At 37.1% G+C, this 23,055-nt stretch overlaps 1 protein-coding gene across 3 annotated transcripts in view; it reads left to right on the plus strand.

Annotated features, from left to right (window-relative positions):
- LOC150080786 (pre-mRNA splicing factor cwf19l2) overlaps positions 1 to 23,055 on the plus strand; it is a 315,168-nt gene that overhangs the window by 226,177 nt on the left and 65,936 nt on the right. For 2 of the 3 annotated variants that reach the window (XM_090381845.1, XM_090381844.1), the window contains exon 16: positions 962 to 1,151. In XM_090381845.1, the coding sequence (XP_090237971.1) occupies positions 962 to 1,111 (150 nt within the window). In that variant the 3' untranslated portion in view covers positions 1,112 to 1,151. Of the gene's footprint in view, positions 1 to 961; positions 1,152 to 8,151; positions 9,338 to 23,055 lie in introns of those variants that run through there. The other variant, XM_090381843.1, reaches the window with a different exon arrangement.

Raw genomic sequence — 23,055 nt, forward strand, 5'->3', positions numbered from 1 at the left:
AAGTGTCTACAATTCTGCCCAGACACGATAGGAGGGAGTATATGATGAGAGCCTTGTCAATCAATTTGGCCCGGGAGCGATTGTGCAAGGCTCATGGGGGTAGAATTTTTTTTTAGTGTAGTCTATGCTTGTTAGCAGGAGAAACTGCTTCTACAGGGCTGGGATGGTCTTGCCCTTCTCTTGTGGTAGCCATACGAGGAACGGCAGCACTTGCTCCACTGACTTCCTTGGGAGACTCTCCAACTTTTCGACCCCACCCCTCTGCCTAAGGCCTGAATGCGAGTGACTTCATCCTGTGCCACACTCGATGCCGTATGGTTATTTCTCTTCAACATCATCCATCGATGGAGGTGAACTTGTTTCACTTTGGCTTAGGTCCGGTGGTAGTTCTTGTGAGTGACACCAAATGGCACCACCATCTGCCTTAGCTGCAGCTCCAACCTTGGGGAAGATAGGTCCTCTAGAGCAACTTTCACAATGTTTATTTATTTATTATTATTATAATTTATTACTATTATTATACCGATCTCCCAGCGTGATGGAACCGCATTCGTTTCTGCCAAGGCGAGACTAGAACCCGGGTCCATCAGGCTGATAGTCCAGTGTTGTAACCACCAGGCCATCGTGCCCCTTTTTATTATTATTATTATCTTTTGATGAAAATAAATTGCATTGTATTGTGTTATTATTATTATTGCTGCTGCTGCTGCTCTTATATTGTTTCTCCCTTATTGGGGGTTCCACCTCGTGATGATGATGATTATCATCATTTTAGATTTTTTTTTGCTACTATGGAATTCTAGAAAGAAATTCAGAATGCTGTGAAAGGCAAAAATGTTTTTCTTGGAGACTCTTATTTTAATGTTTTTTTGATAAAATTTAATGTTTGTGTCATCCTTGAAAACAGTCAAGTGTGTGTGAAAAGTGTTTTATTGCTTTATTTGTCTTCCGTCCCCCGCAGGAAATTCTTGGTGGAATGCTAGATGCTGAACCCAGATTTTGGAAAAAAGTAAGAAATGATGAATTTGAAGAGCAGTGTAAAAAAGTTCTTGAATTTTCAAAATGGTGGAAACCATATGACTGGACTCAAAAGTCAAAAGAGAATATCTGATCAAGTTTTTGGACCTGGTGGCTGTTGTTTTCTATGGCTTGTATGTAATATATTTCTTGCTTTTTGTTTATAATTAAATTTGAATAGCTGCTTTCTGTACTAATTAAAATAACTAATATGTGTTATCAAATTATCCATTAATTGTTTAATTTTTGTTCTTTATCCCTATTACTTACACCTCCTTTCCTCGGTTCTTGTCTTACGTTGTTCAATATTTGAACTGTTTATTTTCGTCTTCCATTCATAATGTGAAAATATATTATACTTTCATTAAATTGACCTTCAGACTGCATGAGGGGATTATAGAGATTGACAAATAATGACAATTATGTAAATGTTTATCAAATTTCCAGCAAAAGCGTAAGAGTAAAGCTTATAATTTGATGAGTAAATCGACAGTACTTCAAGCCTTAGCTGTATAATTCTATAACTGTGTAAATATTTATACTTTGTATTTCATAGTTCAGTATTAATTATAGAATGCTGCATTCTTGTTATCAACCCTATGGTTTATTATTAAACATATGTTTAATATCTATATAATATCGGTATAGATACACCATAGATAACTCGTAAGAAACTATGATGGTAGTGTGGGAGGCATCATTTGCTCTTTATCTTATATTGTGCTCGTCTTTCACAAGTTGCCTTGGTATTGCACTACCTTGAATAAGTAATAAGTATTGCAGACATGACAACCCAGTTGCGAAGATAATCACACAATATGAGATGCCAAAAGATTTATATGATAATATTTAAAAATAACTAAATGCACAAGGCATAATATGTTAAGAGTAAGAGTTTAATATCTATATAATATCGGTGTAGATACACCAGATAACTCTTAAGAAACTATGGTAGTGTGGGAGGCAACTCGTTGTGAAGAAAGAGCACAATATGCGATACAGAGCAAATGATGCCTCCCACACTACCATCGTAGTTTCTTAAGAGTTATCTATGGCGTATATACACCGATATTATATAGATATTAAACTCTTACTCTTAATGTATTATGCCTTGTGCATTTAGTTATTTTTAAACATATGTTGTAAAGAAGCTGCCAGTGTTTGCTGCATAAGCCAGTATATTTATATTAAATAAATAATTAGAATAAAATAAACAACTTCTGCATTTCCTCTTCACATAGTTACCTATTCAGATGACCTTTGAATTTTACCAAGCCGTCAGTCTCATAGATAACTTATTCCAGTTTAACAACTCACTTGCTAAAAGAAAAATTACAATCCAGTCCAAACCTTTTCTCACTTAATTTGTATTGATGGCACCTAGTTCTGATATAATTTATAATATTTAACTTTCATTCATGTTACTATTCTCTCTCTCTCTCTCTCTCTCTCTCTCTCTCTCTCTCTCTCTCTCTCTCTCTCTCTCTCTCTCTCAGTGCAATCTTAAAAAAAAATTTTAATGAAAACTCCAAGCACAAAAGGTATAAGAAACCACATTACTTAGTACTGAGTGGGATTGAAGGTTAAGAGAGGAGATACTTGTTGACATTAGACTTGAATTTCTGTAGATTGTAATTTTCAAGAAATACATGTGAAGAAAGGTTGTTCCAGAAAGCTGAAGTTGAAGGATAAATGAGGAAGAAAAAAAGTTGATTCTGTAAGTTTGAAATTTGATAGTTAAGGGATTATGCACACATTGGTTGCACACATTGTGTGCCAGTGTTCAGAAGAACACTGGCATTGTGTGCCAGTGTTCTTCTGAATTGGTTCTAATTCAGAAGAACACTGGCATTGAAAGTATCTGTAGAAAAACCATGTAGCAGAAACAAAATGTGTATGAGACAGAGAGTGGAGAGAATTTGTGAGAGAGAGATGAGTTATTAATTAACCAGATTTCCCTCTTTTGAATAGTGTCTAGAAGGCTGAGAGAGGTTTTGGGTGCACTACCAAAGGTGGGACCAGTGTTCCATGGTAGAGTAGATTTAAGATTTGTACAGAGTAAGTAATTATTTAGAGAAAAGTAACATCAAGTGCTTCCTCGGAATCTAAACCTGGCTGTTTAGATGCCGAGGAAGCAATATTTGTGATGTGCTTATATCAAGAGAGATTAGAAGACAAGATAACCCCTAAAAGAAATATGTGATCATTTCTAGAAATGTGAGTGTCATTGAAGATAAGCATAGCAGCAAGACTCCTTTTTGCGAGATAATAACACAGAACTGAGTTTAGAAGGGTTGAAATTAAGTTATATTTGCCCTTTGGAAAATTACCTGGAAATCAGCATTTAAGGAATTGGTAATGAATATTTGAGAAGTTAGTATTAGCAGAAGCATATGATGCAAGAAAGTATGCTCATACAGCATCAGCCAAAAAAAAAAAAAAAAAAAAAAAAAAAACCTTCCCAATTCACCCATCCATTCCCTCCAAATGTTTGTATAGTTTTCCTTGAACTTATTCAAGTTGTCATCCTCCACTACGACAGATGGAAGTTTGTTCCAGCAATCAACCACCCTCTGGCGAAAGGCAAATTTCTACACATCTTTTCTACAACTGTCTTTCCTCAATTTGAATTTGTGTCCCCCCCCCCAACAAGTGCATAATCTGAGCAAAAGGAAGAATCCCATCAGCATTGAGCTTGCTCAAAGCCTTAAACACCTCAATCAAATCATCTTGCAGGTGCTTAATCTCCAGATGCTGCAATTTGCAAAACTTAACTCTTTCTTAGTAAGAGTAACTCTTTGTTCCTCTCACCAATCTCACCCTTTTCTGTACTTGTTCCAGCACCTTGACATCCTTCCTATCATGAGGCCTCCATACCTGTATGCAGTACTCAAGGTGTGGCCTGAAATGTGAGTGTCATCAAAGATAAGCATAGGAGTAAAACTCCTTTTTGCGAGATAATAACATAGAACTGAGTTTAGAAAGATTGAAATTAAGTTATATTTGCCCTTTTGGAAAATTACCTGGAAATCAGCCTTATACAAGGTGTTAATCATCTCCTTATCCCTGCTAGAAACAATTCGTATATATCATTGACAAGACCTCATGGGCTGTTCTGGCAGCCTGCTTGCCTGCACTGCTTAGAAAACTTATCTGGCTGCACAATAACCCCCAGGTCTTTTTCATTCTCCACTGCCTTGAGTGTAGTATGCACAGTTGCTGTGTTACTCTGGGGTTATTGCTACCCATATGCAGTACTTTGCATATGCTGTATTTTATTTTTATCAAAGTTAAACTTCAGTTGCCACTTCTCAGCCCATCTGCCTAACTTTTCTAGATCCTGTTGCAGTAGCATACTGTCATTACTGTTATTATCAACCCTGCCAACCTTCATATCGTCTGCAACTTTGGACATTAAGTCTGTTATACCTTTATCAATATCACTGATGAATGCAGAAAACTACAATGTACCCAACACCGAACACTAGGGAACTCCACTGATAACAGTAGTCCACGAAGAGCAGTGTCCATTGATTATCACTCTCTGTCTTCTCCCAATCAGCCATCCCTTTATCCATAGCAGCAACTTGCCCTTAATGCCACGCTGCTCCTATTTGTACAGCAGTCTTTTATGTGCAACAGTATCAAAAGCTTTCCTGTTTGTGCAAGGTTTCTCAAGGTGGAATACAACTTACTGTCATCAGCAAAACTATGAATAGGATTTTCAGTCAGTGGAAAAAGGTCATTAATATAAAATACAAAAAGGTTGAGAGAAAGAACTCAACCTTGGAGAACACCAGCATTAGTGGAGAAGTTAATCTCCACAAACATCTATCTACCATCACATGCAGTGAGCGATCAGAGAGAAAACTGGATACCCGATTTCAAAAAACAGTTGGCAGCCTGTAAGATGGAAGCTTATTAAGAAGACCTTTATGCCAAACACAGTGAAAAGCTTGAGAAATGTTGAACAATTGCATCAGTTTCACCAAACATTTCCATTGAATTTGTCCATAGGTGGGTAATATAAGCCAATATATCCCTAGTGGGTTGACTCTGGCAGATCCATATTGCTGATCTTTGATCAGAGGAAGGTTTCAAGATAGTTTTAGGAGTTGGCAGGTAATGGATTTCTCCATTACTTTGGAATGCATAGAAGTAAGTGCGGTAGGCTGATAATTGTATAAGAGAGGTGTGTCACCCATATTCAAATATGACTGACTGTATATGAGCAAATTTCCAAGTAGATGGAAAAATACCAGTGGAATAAGAAAGTATAAAAAGGAAACACAGAACAGAAGTAAGCCAGGGCATAGGTTTTGAGAACACGTGAAGAAATGTCATCAGAACCTAGAGCTTTCTTGCATCAAAATTGTTCAAAGGTCTTTTGACATCCTTTTGAAGCAAGGCCACAGGAGGCATTGAGTGGAGTGTCCTGAGAATGGTAGGAGGTAGTTTACCATGATCATCAATACACGAGTTAGAAGAAAAATAGAATACTTTTCTTTATCTTTAGCTCAGATGGCAATAGAACCATCAGGTTTTAACAGTGGTGGGAGTACATATGGTCAAAAATTTAGGCTACCAGATTTGGTAAGAGACCAGAATGCTCAACTACTGTTTGGACAAGAAGCAAGTTTTCTACTCTTAGCCTGTTTAAAATCTAGCTTGGATCGATTAATAACTGCTTGACAATTGTTGTGAGCTCTAGTGTAAGCAGAAAATAAAGCTGAAGATTTGAATGCAATCTAATTGTGATATGCAACATCCTTTCTTGAACAGCCTTAGCACATTTATTGGAAAATGAAGGTTTAGATAAAGGAAGAGATTTTAAGGTTGAATAAAGAATTTCAGCCCTTGAAGAATAATTTCACTGACACGATTTAAACAAACACTGACATTGGAGAATTTAAAACAGGAATATAATAGAAAGAAGAAGAATAGAAACCTTGTAGATCATCCCATATTGCATTCTTGCAATGCCAAACAGTACAAGAATAGCTGAGAATGGCCACAAGAGAAAGGTTCCATTGAAGAAAAGACTATCACCAAGTTGGGATCAGAGGTGCTTACCCTTACTTTGACCTTGTACTTTGAAAGGATGCTTGTGAGAAAAAGATCATGAGTGTTTCTTCAAACAGGCCTATGGGGCTGGGAAATTCCATACTGCAATAATTAAAGACAAACACCAGCCAAGGAATTAAAAATTTACTATAAAAATAAAATATACAGAAATAAAATATAACGAAAACACTATCGGAAGGCTGGCAAAATAACTAAAGAAGTTTATTGGACTCTTCATGCCTCAGGATGTCGATTACCCCGGTTCTGTGACCTCCCAAAGACGCACAAGGTGGGCATTCCATTGAGACCAATAGTATTGTTTGTGGGTAGTCCCACCTATGCCTTATCTCGATTTTTTACCTAGAGTTATTGCTCCTATAGTAGGAGGCTCCAGTTTAGTAGTTAAGGATAGCAAGGAATTTGTGAACTTTATAAGAAGCCAGTCTATAGGTGAAGATGAACTTATGATCTCATTTGACGTATCTTTGTTCACATGTATCCCCATTGGACATGGGGTGCATTGTGTAAGGCTGGCCTTGGAACAGAGTGATAACTTAAGTGCTAGATGTTTACTAAGTATTGATGATATTTGTAAAGCCATTAAGTTTTGCCTCGCTAGCACTACCATGATCTTTCAAAAAGTTATGTATAAGCAGGTCCATGGCACGGCCATGGGTTCCCTCATTAGTGCCATTGTGGCCAATTTGGCAATGGGGGAACTGGAAACCAGGGTGTTTCATCAGTTGGATTTCCCCATGCACGAGTGGAGGAGATATGTGGACGATATGTTCACCATTTAAAAAAAGGGGAAGGAAGATGAGGTGCTCAATTTACTTAACAGCTTCTCCCCATTTATACAATTCACCTCGGAGGTGGAAAAAGCTGGGTCCCTCCCGTTTCTGATGTCCTGGTTAGCAGAGATGGGTCTAGAATAAAGACAATGATTTATAGAAAGCCTGTGTGCCGTGGCCAGTATGTTCATTACAGCTCGGCACAGGCTTATCATCATAAGAATAGTGTAGCCAGGACATTGTTGAATAGGGTGGGGACCCACTGTAGTACCCCCGAGGATAAGGAAATGGAAATTTGCAGAGTCACGGCAGACCTCAGGAAGTGCAGGTACCCCCCAGAGGGTCTTGGACAAATATGTTTATAGGGTAGAGTCCAGTCGTAGGGAGTCGCCTGCCCCTGTGGCCACCGCATACATTCCTCACTATCCGGGCCTTTCAGAACGCATTGTACAGGCACTGCGGGAGTGTCAGACCCGCTGTGTGCAACTTCCGGGACAGAGATTGCACACAGTGGTGTCTCAAGTTAAAGATCCCGTAACCCAGGACTATACTAGTAGTGTGGTCTATGAGATTAAGTGCCTAGATTGTGACAGTGTTATGTGGGGGAGACGGGGGAGACGTTTAAAAGACTGTCTGGGGGAGCACATGACCGCTGTTAAGACTAATTATGCGAGGTCTGCTGTGGCAGAGCATTTCTGGGAGAAGCAGCATCGGATCTCTCCTGAAGATGCAGGCATTACGGACCGTGCCCATGGATTTTGGGAACGCAAGTGGCTTGAGAGCTTGCAAATCGGTTCATCCAGTCGTAATACTATTAACAGGGGGACACGTTTACACCCCCCTGTTTGAGGCGGTTGTCCTCAGACGGGATGACCGGTTCTGTTTGACATGCTCCCGAGCCACTTCCGTTTCCGATATGCGCACGCGTGGGGAATGCCGACCATGTGTCTGATGGACCACGTGCTTGAGTGCCATGGGCCTGCTTCTTAAGGATGTGTCATTACAGTAATAGTATACTGTTGAAGAAGGAGACAACAGTCTCCGAAAGCTTCAGGTTTTATCGCTTTTAATTCAATTTATTTTAGATAATTTTATTGCTTCGGTATTTTTAACTGTATTTTTAATGTTTTTATCGTAATTTATTGTAGTTTATTTTATCGTAATTTATTGTAATATTTTAGTCTTCCGATAGTGTTTTCATTGTATTTTATTTCTGTATATTTTATTTTTATAGTTAATTTTTAATTCCCTAGCTGGTGTTTGTCTTTAATTATTGCAGGATCATGAGTGTTGACTGTGTGGTGGTAAGGATTGTCTGGTATTCTGGAAGGGAAATGAACAATGATCAGTGGATTCGTTGTTGAAGTACAACTGGACTTTGCTGAAATTCAGTCCCCTTGACTCAAGTGTCACCTGAATATTGGTTCCATCAGTGTTTTTTTTTTTCTCCCAAGTAGCAAACCTTGTTATACCTGAAAGAATTTCTGTGAGAAACCTCAAAGACCAATTACTATGCTTCTAGAATTAGTGTATGCTTGCATCTCTTCTTACACTTAGTTACCCTAACACAGCCCATATATTTACTTGTTCCGTGATGGTTCCCTGCAGGACTTGAAATCCCCAACACCTCTGCTTTCCAGGCTGCTGCATATTCCAATAAAAGCAGTGCAAGAGTTACTTTCGCCTCTGCCTGTGGATATAGTTAATCTGTTGGTCTGTGTATCCTCCCAAGTTATGGTGCTGCATATGGGCAGCAGATTACTGGACTTTGCTGAACTTCAATCCCTTTGAACTCAAGTGTCACCTGAATATCAGTTGCATCAGTATTTTATTCTCCCAAGTAGCAAGCCCTAGCCTGTCATACCTGAGATTGTCTGTGAGAAGCCTCAAGGACCTTTGCCTATATGCTTTACCTGGCATTTATCAATGTTAAACTGCTTCTCAGTCCAACTTTCCAATTTTTCTAAGTTTTTTTTCAATAGTACACCTTGATTCCTATCATCAACTACCCTGCCAACTGTCATCTGCAAACTTGGACAGTAAGTTTAATATGCCTTCATCAGTATCATTAATAAATATTGAAAACAGCAAGAGGCCTATCACTGAACCCTGAGGAGCTTCACTAATAACATTAATCCAAGAAGAGCGGTGCCATTTGTTACCATCCTCTGTAATAGTAGTAACTTGCCCATACTGCTACAATTTATACAACAATCTTTTCTATGAAACAATATCAAAGGCTTTATTGAAATCTAAATATATGATGTCAAAGTAGCCCTTGACATCATATATTTGGCTACTCAGAACCTTTGTTCAGTGTAGCTAATCAGATTGAACAGATAAGATCTCTTCTCCCTTACCACATCTATGCTGTGATTTCTGTGTAATTGCATTCCTGTCAAAGTGATCATGCAGTACCTTAATGTGGCTGTTGTGTGGCCAAAAATGAAACAAAAATTGTGTCAAGTCACCTGATTTCCCAACTTCCATTATCATTTTTAGAAAATGTATCAGTATTTCATCTTTTCTTAATGATTGCAGTATTTATTCTCTGTACTTTATATGTTAATAAAGAATTGAAAATTTTCAAATATGCCATTCGTTTTACACCTTTAATTTTCAAAAAGAAAAAAAATTCTGGTGAAAATTTCAAAAAACAAAAACATTTTAGACATAAAATAGAAATGACAATCACTTATTCTCTTCGATTTTACAGTTTAAAAAGTTATGTCTTCAAAATTTCGAACATGCATAGGTGCATATATTTTTGCTTATATATATATATATATATATATATATATAAATATTATTAAAAAATTATAAAATAATTACAGTGTATATGTTTGCTACTATTAATTACTTCCATTTTCAAGTTTTCATATCATGTTTCCTGCAGCATAACAGTCATTTTCATCTTTATTCTGTGACAAGATCGGGATTCAGAGATATTCAACAGGTTAAAGTCTCTTGAATATCTTTTGTACGTCTCCTTAACTGTAAATAAAATTCATAACTCTTTTTACTGAAAAAAATTAAGATTAAACATATTTTGTCAACAATAAATATGCAAAAACCATATATAAGGCAAGACTTTTTAAACATTAGGATAGATGCTACATATGATGGTCACCATATGTAGCATCTAAGTAGGGGCTTAGAGGGGAACAGGTATCCTCTGTGTTATCAGACACTCAGTCTAAAACACTGATGGATCCAATATCTTTCTATTACAGAAGATTTAGGAGAATATCGGTTGGCCTGCCTCCCTAAAATCCACTCATGCACACCTTCTCAATGGTAAGCCCTGTTACGTCACTTAGGTGGCAGCAAACGTATAGTGGTTCTCTTCAAGACACTTCAAGACAGGGTGAAGAGGAAAAGACCAAACCCTCCAGCATATGACAGCACGACAAAACAAATGGCCCTCAGTCCCCAGCGTCTTTCACTCCCCCTCTTATGGCAGCGAGAGGATCAGAGTGGAAGCAGAGAGTGCTAAGAATCTCTGGATACGACCAGGTTGCCCTGCATGGAAACTGAACTTGGCCTGTTATAACGTAAGATCACTCATCGGTGAAGACAGGATATTAGAGCTGGAAAAGAATTAGAAAATGTGAATTGGAATATCATCGGTTTGGCTGAAACAAGAAGAAGAAATGAATCACTTATAAGTTTATCAAGTGGAAATCTGCTGTACACCAATGGAAACAGTGAAAGGAGTGAAGGTGGAGTTGGGTTTCTGCTCCATAAAGATTTTAAAAACAACATTTTGGAATTCAAAAGTACATCACCAAGGGTGTCAAGACTAATACTCAAGATTTCTAAGAGGTACAAGCTAAAGATTATAATGATTTATGCACCAACATCGAGCCATGATGATGAAGAGGTTGAAGAAATGTACACCGAAATTCAGAGTCTTCTAGATGAGCAGAAAACCCACTACACTATTATTATTATGGAGGACTTCAAGGCTAAGGTTGGAAAAAGACAAAACAGCACAGAAAAGGGGAACTATAGGAAATTTTGGAATTGGTGAAAGAAATGAAAGAGGTGAAAGACTTGTGGAATTTGCAGAATCTCAAGGACTGTCAGAAATGAATACTTTTTTCAAGAAAAGGGTGAACAGAAATTGGACATGGAAGAGTCCAATTCATTAACACTCAAAGAGGACATATTAACACAAGAAAAGTAGAACAAGCATTAAGGGAAAACAAAGGATTTAAATCAGCAGCCATGAGCAGTAATACAGAAAGACAAATGATACTGAAACTGGAGAATAGCGATGGTGTACTTATAATTAGCAGAGAAGGCATAATTCGAATAGCAGAAGACTGCTATAGAGAATTATACAAGGAGCGAGGGAATGATGCCAGCAGTGGGGAAGATGGATTGCAAGTTAACAACACATACGACATACCCGATATTCTTCCTGATGAGGTAGAACATGCGTTGAAGAAAATGAAGAATCAGAAAGCCCCCGGAGAAGATGAAGTTACTGTAGAGTTGTTAAAATTGGGAGGAAGAGTCACAAAAACTGGCAAGGCTCTTCACAAAGTACATTAGAAAAGGTGTGATGCCTAAGCAGTTGAATAATGCAATCATAGTTTTACTGCATAAGAAAGGAGATAAATCAGAAGTTGGGAATTATAGGCCAATTAGCTTGTTATCCCACATCTACAAGTTGTTCACAAGGGTCATTACTAACAGATTAGAAAGAATACTTGATGAGAATCAACCGAAAGAGCAAGCTGGCTTTAGGACAGGATTCTCAACTATGGATCACCTTCACGTAATATCACAGCTAATGGAGAAAGCAAATGAATATAAAACACCATTATGTCTGGCATTTTTGGATTATGAAAAGGCATTTGACTGCATACAGCATAAGGCAATGTTTAGAGCACTGGAAAGACAAGGCATAGATACCCCACATATTATGATTTTGAAGAAAATATATGAGAATGCTACCTCCTTTATTAGACTAGACAAAGACAGTAGGAAATTTAAAACCAAGAATGGAGTTCGACAAGGTTACTGCTGCCCTTGAGGAAGCTTTCAGAAGATTTGACTGGTCTCAGAAAGGAGTCAATGTGAACGGAGAGTACCTAAACCATTTACGATTTGCAGGTGACATTGTGGTCATAAGCCACGATCCCAAAGAATTAGAGGAAAATCTTAATCAGTTATGCACAGTTAGTAAGGATTTTGGACTAAAGATGAATATGGCTAAAACAAAAGTAATGATGAACAAGTATGCCACAGAAAGGGAAATAATGATTGAAGGAGCAGTAATTGAAAAGGTGGAGTCATATATTTATCTGGGACAAGTTATTACCTGTAATAATGATAAATGGCTGGAAATCAAGAGAAGAATAAATTTTGGATGGATAGCATTCAGGAAATATAGTCACATACTGAAGAGCAATATCCCAGTTTGTCTGAAACGTAAAAGAATGAACCAATGTATACTCCCCACTATGACTTGTGGAAGTGAAACTTGGGCACTCGCCAAAAGAATGGAAGAGAAGCTGAGAACTATTACACAGCAAAGAATGGAACGAATTATATTGGAAATCAGACTGTTAGATAAGAAGAGAAACATATGGATTAGACAGCAAACTCAAGTAAAGGACATTCTTATCAAAACTAAAATGGTCTTGGGCAGGACACATAGCTCGAAAACATGATGATAGATGGACTAAGAAAATAACAGAATGGTACCCAAGAGGAGCTAGAAGAAAACCTGGAAGACAAAGGCGGAGATGGATAGATGAAATTCATGAGTTTGTGGGTAGTAAATGGATGGCCAGTGCTCAAAACAGAAGGAACTGGAAAGTTGCTGGAGAGACCTTCATCCTGCAGTGGATTGAAAATGGCTGATGATGATGGTGGTCACCAGAATATTGACATTACAGTTTGTGTTATAGTTTACAAATAGGTCAATTCACATTATTTATACATTCCAGAACCATTGTGAATTTAAATATTATATTTTCCTGTTTTATGAATAGTTGCGGCTATATAGCCACAGTATCAAGTATTCATTTAGTGTTGTTAAATAAGAATCTAATCTCCTTTTCCTTTAGTTCAAAAATGCCAACAGTGTTTTCTTTTCTGAATGATTTCCTCTGATAAAAGTGTCAGAATTTTTTTTTTTTTTTTTTTTTTTTTTTTGTACATATATACAGTAGGGCCCCACTTTTCGGCATTCCGCCAATATGCCGTTTTCAATTATATCCATGTTCATTATGTTTGGCGCTCTTTCAGCATGACATGCTCATCAACCGAGTGTCAAAAGGGCCTGAGCCACCAGGCCCTTTTGACACTTTATATGCATTCGCAAGTGAAAAAAGGCCATGTTCCACTTTTTGGCAGGGGTCTGGAACATAATCCTCTGTATAAGTGGGGCCCTACTGTATATCTAATAATAATAATAAATAAAATAATAAAAACAAAAGCCTTGTCTAACGATACAGTAATAGGAATAACACATTTTTTAGAGATTTTATTTTATTTGTAAGATAAACTAAAAGAAAAGCAATTAACAGAAATTAAAATATTGTACAGTATATATTTTGATATATATATAGTTTAGTATCACAGTAAAAAGAATTACAGTCTTAATATAAAAGGAGACACACAAACCATTAACTTTTTAATAAATTAATCTAATTTAAAGAAAGAATCCAATGTTTTTTTGAACTCCACAGTTTTTGTCCTACATGCATTTTTATCTACAGCACATTATCAAATGCAATACCGTAAACCAGGACAACTTTGTGACAGCGGGTATTACTTTGTGATACCTACACTGTATGACTTAGTTTTGATTTTACCGGGCATTCTGCAGTCCGTCATAGGGCAAAATTACCCCCAGCATTTTTACAGTTATTGCTTCCATTCTGTTGGAACTGTTAAAACTACTATCACAACCTTCAAGCAGCCTAGTGCAGCCATTGTGTGTATTGCTTGTGAATATCATTTTCAGGAAGCTGTTGAAACTTTGTTTTGATACAGAAAAACTCCAAGTGCAGTGGATTTCAAAGTAAGTTTATTTTAATATATTATGTTTTGTGATAATTTTATAAAAAGTAAATTTTAAATAAGTATTTATTTACTTTATTTTTCATGAAAACAAGTAGAACGTAAACGTATGGAGTACAACATTGTGACAGTTAATGGCGATGTCAAAAAGTTGCACCATGATATTTGAACACTTTTGTTTTTATTTTATTTTGCTATATTTATAATAATTTATCTGTTTTAGAGTATAAAATGCCTAGAAAATGCAGAAGGAAAGTTGGGTCACGTCAATATCGAAATTATACTGATGCTACGCTGACAGAAGCCCTTAATGAAATTAAATCAAATAAAATATTCTTACGGAAAGCAGCTGAAAAGTAAGTTTCAAGTAGTTTGTATCAGTATTCTGTTTTAAAATAAGAAAAATAATTTAATACTACCGTTATTAATAATTTTACACTATGTAATTAATAATTTTATACTAATAAATAATTTTATTTTTTAGGTATGGGATACATAGAAATGCCCTATGGTTAAAGCTGAAAGGGAAACATGATGCCACCCCAGGACATCCAACTGTTTTTAGTGAAACTGAGGAACAGGCTTTTGTTTCTCATTGTATTGTGATGTCAAATTATGGTTTTTCTCTGGCAAGATTCGACCTGAGGTGCATAGTGAAATCCTATCTGGACCGCATAGACCGTACAGTGCTTATTTTTAGAAATAATTTTCCACGAGTTGACTGGCAAAACTCCTTCATGGGTCGCCATAAAATTCTTATGCAAAGATTTGCTCAAAATATATCAATTGCAAGAGCAGCAGTTGATGAGGATGTTGTTAATAATTTTTTTGACCACTTGCAAGCAGAACTTGGAGTTCCAAGTGCAAATATTTGGAACTACCACGAGATGAACGTCATAGATGACCCAGGCTCTTGCAAAGTAATCAAAAAAGAGGTACAAAATACCCTGAAAAAATTAGGAACTCCACAAAAGCTTGCACTTCCATAATGTTTGGTGGGAATGCAGATGGCCAGCTTGCTCCACTTTATGCGAACTACAAGTCCAAACATTTGTGGAATACGCATACTGAAGCTGGTCCTGCAGGTGTCAGATATAACTGCACTCCTTCTGGATGGTTTGACTACAATACATTTCGAGGACTTCTTCACCAAGGGATACTAATCAATGCAATGGAACCAACAGGTAAACACCGGAGATGGCCTGTGGAAAAAGACAAAATTTGGTACGAAGACAAGGAGATTGTATGTAAAATAAATGCTCCTAAGCAGAGGGGGAAGCGAGCAATTTTTTATGTTCCAGAAATAACCCAGTTGTTTTCAATGTAATGAAATGTGTACCAACTGCTTTGAAGGGTTTCTTTTTGTTGTTTTTAGTAAAGTGTCTACCCTATGTTCTATAAAAAAATGTTTGTGCTAAAGTACTGTAAGCTAACATATTAATAAAATGCATTCATGACATTGTTCCATCGAAAATATTGAATGATTTGCTTCTGTTTATCCTTTAATTGCCCTAAATGAGTCATTTACAGGTACAACACTATGACAGATGTTGAAATACAAAGGAGTGTAACATTGTGACACCTAATTTCTCAAATTCTAATTGTTCTAATGCAAATTTGTAAATAAATGTAATGGTATTCAGAAGATGAGAGGTAATTATAATCATAATATCATTTTGTTTATACTTACATGTATTTATTTTTAGAAAACAGCAAAAAGTGTCACAAAGTTGTTTTGGTTTATGGTAGTTGTTTCTTTCTCAACATTACTGCAGGCTAACACATTCTCTGTTATGCTCAATGCGTTTTGGGCATCTTTTTCAGGTGTGTGTGTGTGTGTGTGTGTGTGTGTGTGTGTGTGTGTGTGTGTGTGTGTGTGTGTGTGTGTGTGTGTGTGTGTGTGTGTGTGTGTGTGTGTGTGTGTGTGTTGTTGTTGTTGTTGTTGTTGTTGCACTGGTAACGAAAAGGTAGCAACTTCATCATCCACCTTCATAAACTCTTCAAATTCACCAAAAATCCATATATGCTCTTTCAAATTCCTCCATTCCTCAATGTTGCTATCACATTCATCTGCTGGACCATATTTTTCTATGATATTCTCCCCAAAGCCACTCTTTCTGAAGCAGTTGATTATTACACTTGATGCAATAGTCTCCCAAGCAATAACAAGATTATAGATATCATCCAAGACATTCCAATTTGGCTGATAATTGTTCCCTCCTATGTTGTGGATCAAGTACGTTATCAGGCAGGGTCTGTGTGCTATCTTGAGATTATAAATACTGCCTTGATCCAGTGACTGCATAAAACTGGTAGTATTGGGAAGTAAAATCAACAGCCGTATATTTGTGAACTTCAGTGAACAGTTCTCAGCAGAGTGTGCTGAACAAAAATCCAGAATCATCAAAATGTTCCTTTTTTCTGAAGCTATTCTTCTGTCCACTTTTGATAACTAAGACTGAAAAATTTTGACCACAAGCCAAGCACTTCTATTGGCCTCATAATTTCAGGGAGGTCGGTTAGCTTCTTTAAAACATCTTGGCTTGGAAAACTTACAATCACAAGTGGACGTAGTTTTGTACTGCCATCTGAATTGCAGCATAACAGAATAGTGAGTGTTTGTGTACTTAATTTTCCACCATGACAAGACTCTCCTCGAACAGAAAATTATAAAATAAATTTGTCTCGTCAAGATTAAACATATTCTTTGCCTCATATTTTTCAAGAATGGGCCATACAGAACACAACCAGTCTGTAACTTTTTCGACTAATCCAGACTCACTGCAAACATTTCGCAAAAAAAAGTTATTCCTGTTTCTAAATCTTTGGAGCCAGCCACTGCTGCATTTGAAGCTGCTAATTCCTTGTTGCTGAGTTAGATAATTTGCCTTTTCTTGCAAAATCGGACCTCATATTATCAAATTAGATGCATGCAGCTGTTAGTACCACTCGAAAAGTTTTGTTTCAAGTGTCTCGTGTTTTGCACTGCAAATTTGTTTCCTGTTTTTTATCGCTGCTCCAGTGCCATGCACAATAAGAGTAGGAGTGTGTTATAGGCAAAATGACTCGAATGAGTACACTGAACAATTGTACAGAGAAATAGCGTGGGCTAGTAAAACAGAATGTCTTATAATGGGGGAATTTAACTTCCCAGATATTGACTGGAACTTGTGAGTTGGTCACTCACACACTAGTAAGACTTTTGTGGATTTATTGGATGATTGTTTTCTGCAGCAGCATGTTCGAGAGGCAACCAGAGAGGGTAATACTCTTGATCTGGTTATCAGCAGTGATCATTCGTGTATTAAGAACTTGCAGATAAAGGAACCACTAGGTGGCAGTGATCACAGTGTACTGATGTGGGATTTACTTAAAGATATAATTACCATCAGGGGTAAAGGAAAGGGTTTTTGCTTCCGTAAAGGTGAGTACAGTGGTCTCAGACAGTTTTTAAATTCTGTACAGTGGGATCAACTGACGATGTAACCAACAGTAAATTCTAAGTGGGAAGCATTCAAGGAATTAATCGTGGATGCTACTAAAAGTTTCATACCTATTAAGAAATATTGTTCAAGGTTTAGGCCTGAATTGTTATCAAATGAACTAATAAGACTCATGACAGAGAATAAAAATGCATGGGATGCATATAAATTATCAAGCGACTCAGAAGCCTATGGCAGATATAAGCTAGTCTGTAATCAGGTCACAAAGGAGATTAGGCAGGCAAAGGCAGATTACAAGAAATCTGCCTTTGCCTGCCTTTTCTTAGCATCTTTTGCCTTTGGCAAAAGATGCTAAGAAAAACAGTAAGGATTTGTTTACTTATATAAACGCTAAAAAGAAGGGGATGAATCTGATTGGTCCACTTGATATCGATGGTTCGACTGATGATGATCCTGCTCAGATAGCAAACAAATTGAATGAGTATTTTGCATCTACATTCACACATGAGGAGTTATTAAGATTTGAAAATGGCAGAAGGTTATCAAATTGTAGCAGGGTGCTTAATGATTTTATAATAACTGAGAGCAAAGTGGAGGAGAAATTGTTGAAGTTAAACCTAAGAAAGGCACCTGGGGTGGATTGGATCTATCCAGTTATATTAAAGGAGGCAGCAAAGCAACTAAGCAAACCCTTAGCCATAATTCTGAGAGCATCCTTGGACTCAGGGGAGGTCCCTATGGACTCGAGATGTGCAAATGTATCCCCAATTCACAAAGGGGGATCGAAGGGTGACAAGTAATTACAGACCAGTTGGTTTAACTTCTGTTCCGGGTAAAATAATGGAGTCACCGGTTAAAGATGCATTACAGGATCATCTAGACAGGACTGCAGCAATAATTCAGACATAGCATGGGTTTGTAAAAGGAAAATCTTGTCTGACAAATTTGATAGGATATTATGATGTGGTTACAAGGGAACTGGATGCAAAAAATAATTTTGATATCATATATTTGGATTTCAGGAAAGCTTTTGACACTGTTGCATATGGAAGACTATTGTACAAATTGGAGCAGAATGGTATTAACGGTAAGTTGCTACAATCGATAAAAGGATGGTTGAGTGGGAGAAGACAGAGGGTGGTAATTAATGGGTGCTGCTCTTCATGGACTAATGTTATTAGTGGAGTCCCACAGGGTTCAGTATTGGGTCCTCTGTTTTGTATATTTATCAATGATATTGATGAAGGTATATCAGGCTTAGTGTTGAAGTTTGCAGATGATACAAAGGTTGGCAGGGTTGTTAATGACAGTGTGCTACTGCAACAGGATTAGATAATTTGGGCAGATGGGCTAAGAAGTGGCAACTGAAGTTTAACCTTGACAAATGCAAAGTACTGCATATGGGTAGAAGTAACCCCAGAGAAATGTACCAACTGTATGGTAGTACACTTAAGGTGGTAGAAAATGAAAAAGACCTGGGAGTAATTGTGCAGTCAGATATGAAGTTTTCTGAGCAATGCAGACAGGCTGCCAAGGCAGGTCATGGGTTTTGTCAATGATATATAGGAATTTTGCTAGCAGGGAAAAGGGGGTGATTGTCCCTCTGTGTAAGGCTATGGTCAGGCCACGCCTTGAGTACTGCGTACAGGTCTGGAGGCCTCATTTTAGGAAGGATGTAGATTTGCTTATGCATGTACATAGAAGTGAAACAAGATTGGTGATGGGAATGAAGGGATCCTCTTTCCAAGAGAGGCTTAAGTTCTGCAAATTGCAGTGGCTGGAGACTAGGCACCTGCACAGTGATCTGATTGAGGCGTATAAGGCTTTGAATGGGTTGAGCACGCTGAATTCTGATGGGATCCTTCCACTGTTCAGATTACGAACCTAAGGGGGCATTAATTCAAATTAAGAAAAGACAGATGTAGAATAGACATGCGGAAATTTGCCTTTAGCCAGCGGGTGGTTAATTGCTGGAACAAACTTCCTCGAGCCTGGTGACCAGAGGCAGTAATAGGGCAATAATAATCAGGCAGCTGCTGTGCCAAGATTTGTATTAAACATACAAAATAACAGTATTTATTTTTCACAGGTTGAAAATGAACTTTGTAATACGTATTAACCGAATTTTGTAATAAACAAATATATTTACAGTACACTGTCGAAATAACAGCACCCCGAATAACAGCACATTGAGATCGGATGTATACATACAGCATAGAAGTCTTGCAGTGCTGAAAAAAGAAAACGGAAAGTCGCAATTACTGTATTTGTTTACGTTCACCATTTTCAAAGTGAATTCTGTACTCATATCACGGATTATACTGCTGTTGTACATTTATTTTAATTTAAAAACCCCTCACTGTGATTCCTAAAGTTAATAAGCCTCATACAGAGAAGAAAAGAACAAAATTAAAGCTTAGTGACATACTTGATATAATCCAAACTATTACATTAGGGCCACCAGGAATGTTAATTCATATACCCATGTGTATTTAATCTGCAAATTGCATGTGTTCTCTGCTCAATTTGCCTGTTTTCCTGAGGCACCTCCGTAGCCAGGTGGGAAGGAGTGGAAGTGCATAGCACACGCTTCTTGATTAGACTGGGGTTCGAGCCCGAGACCACCAAATACGGAGGATGCGGAAAGGTCCGAGAATGACCACCCCATTTTCCCGGAGCAATATGGCCTTAGTTGCTAATGCTCCCAAACAACAAACAAACATAAGCCTGGTTTCCTGGACGAAAATTCCCAGTTTCTGGGGGGGGACCTTGCTATCTACTCCTGAGACCAAGTCAGCCACCGAGTGAAAAAACCCATAAAAGTTCCTCATGTCATCGATGGGATTTGTATCCGGGCCTTTTCCACCCAGTGTGGGAAGGATGGTGGCGATACCATTGTGTGTGTGTGTAGGCGCCTTCGTAGCCAGGTGGGAAGGAGCAGCAGTGCGTAGCACACGCTTCTTGATTAGACCGGGGTTCGAGCCCGTCACCAAATACGGAGGATGCGGAAAGGTCAGGGAATGACCACCGCATATCCCGGAGCAATATGGCCTTAGTTGCTAATGCTCCTAAAAACCAAAATAACAACAACGATACCATTGTGCTACCCGCATAGACTAAACTTGATATAATAAAGAAAATAGAATGGGGTGTAAGCAGAAGTGTATTAATGGCAGAATATAACATTGGATCTTCAACATGTTTATGTTTTTTATGTGAAATTAACAAAATTGCATTCTTAATCTCTCTATTTCTTATTTAGCCTCATTATTTTTACATTAAATATTTTAAAAAGAAAACTTTCTAGATAACGGAAAAATCTAAATAACGGCACCTTGAATCCCCGAGGGTGCCATTATTCTGAACGTCTACTGTACATAGAAAGCTTATCCTTTCGCAGGGGATTGGTATGTGCTTCATATAAATGAGATTTTAATGTATATATATCCATACACACACCCATGCAAAGTAGGTTAGATCAAAAAATTCAGTGATTGTTACAGAAAATTAATTTTATTCAGCAATAAATGTAAAACATTGTTAGTATTCTTCATAATGATATGAAATCAGTGTAATCTCCTTTTGCAGCTACACGCTCCATTCTGTTTTCAATACCTGCCACTGATTTTTGGAAGTCTTCTTTTGTGAATGCTTTTAGGCTGTCCATTGGGTTTGGGTGGATTTCTTGAATCAAAGATTGCATGGCACCAAATCAAGTGGGTGTGACATGACTGGAATGTTTTTTGTAAGTCAAATATTGCTGGACAACAAAGAGTGGTGAAGCTAATCGTTTCTCCCATATCATTTATGGCAGATTGCATCCATCACCCATTTTAAAACTTCTTGGTAGCAGGCTGAATTAACAGTGACACCAGGTAGAACACCATCCACCCCTCAAAAGTGTCATCGGTAAGATCTGCATGTGTGATTTTGACTGATATGCATTTTTGGCCTTGATGCCAATGATGTTTTTCACTTGGAATTTTGAACCATGGTCTCTGGGTTATGTGCATGCACACAAGACTAATCACCTTTTAAAATTCCAGAGTTGACAACAATAAATTTTGTAATTTTCAATATGCGCAACAAATGAGAAAATAAGGGTTCACTCGAAGGAGCCATAAGCAGAAGTGCTTATGTCAACATTAAAATCACCAAGGAAAATTAATTTACTGTTAGGAAAGTTTAGAGAAAGTCAAGTTTCAAAAAAGTCCAAAAGTTTTGAGTGACTTGTAAATTTGGGAATTTGAGAGAGGCAACAAATGAATTTCACAGGATTGAGTAATGAGATCTTGTATGCACAAGTAACCTTTAAAGACCTAATTATTTCTCATTTTTTCCTAATTATTTCTTCTTTGACTACTCAAATAATCACAGAAGAAATAATTAGGACAAATCAGATGAGTGGTGGCTGAGGTAACTGATACTTGAAGGATTGTCAGATATTGTAAGATAAAATATTGTAAACAGCAATCAATTTCTCAGTTTTGGTTTATAATAATATCGTAAATTATAGTGAACATCAAAAAGAATTCATTGACTGCTAAAACTAATAATTCTACATTGGTTCAGAGAAAAATATGAATGCAAAGCAAACTTTTGGCCATTTTGTGTGTATCTCTCAAGACAAAATTATCGAAGTTATTTATTGTACAAGAAATTTTTTTTTTTCTCCCTATTTTAATTCCAAATACAAATGTTAAATCTATAGTTGTTTAGTGCAGTGAATTCATTTGCACTTTCTGAATTGCGTTGTTTTTGCCTTTGGCCTGTTGCGCCATCGCCTCCGTCGCCAGAGTGCTACTTAACAAGTAAAAGATTCCATAGGTTTTGTGTCATTAGCATTGTTAATATTTTACTTCTATATGAACACAAAATATTATGCATCTTAACTATGAAGGCATTGAACTATTCTTCTTCAGTACTGTCTTCTTACCAGTGAGGCATTTCCATTGAGTCAATGTTATATTGTCATTTTTTGCCATTTTTTTGTAATATAGGTATTGAAGTTTTTTCGTGCACGGGATCAGTATTATCCATTGTAAATTTTATCAGTTTTATGTTAATTGCTTTGGTTTAACTTTTTATGAATGTCAGTTTTTGTTTTTGAATACATTAAGTTAAGCATTTCTAGGATGGGGGGAGCATACACCTAGAAAACACCCTGCCAAATTAGTTTTGCTGGAGGAGGCACTCTGCTTTTCTTCTGTGATACTTCATTTGCTGTTAGTTTTTCATTTGTTGAGCAGCATTTCAGTTACTCAAGATGACTCATTAAGAATGTTCCTTCTGTCTTCAAATATTAAAACCATAGCATTACTTGGAGCATGTGAAATTTTGCAAAATACACAGAAAGATTTCCCTCCATTTTTATATTTGGGGATTAATGGTTATGTGCTAAAAATAGAAGTTAGTTAAAATTCTGATGTTATTAGTTCAAAGAGATGTCAAGTAAATTTAGAGCAAAAGTCTCATTCTACAAGAGTTTTAAAACAATATTGTATAGGTAGGGTTGCTTCATTCTATATATAGCAGTGAGATAATTAGATTTGCTACTTAGGCCTGTTGTAGCTGAATTTTCAAGCATGATAGTGCAATAGCACACACATTTGATTGGGTGCAAGCTTATGTGACTGCTAAATACAGTTAACAATTATATTTGTTGTTGAAATGATTAATTTTAAATTCCTTTGACCTGG

Source organism: Mastigoproctus giganteus, chromosome 9, assembly GCF_048544385.1.
Source record: "Mastigoproctus giganteus isolate SK-2022 chromosome 9, ASM4854438v1, whole genome shotgun sequence".
Classification (NCBI taxonomy): Eukaryota; Metazoa; Arthropoda; class Arachnida; order Uropygi; family Thelyphonidae; genus Mastigoproctus; species Mastigoproctus giganteus.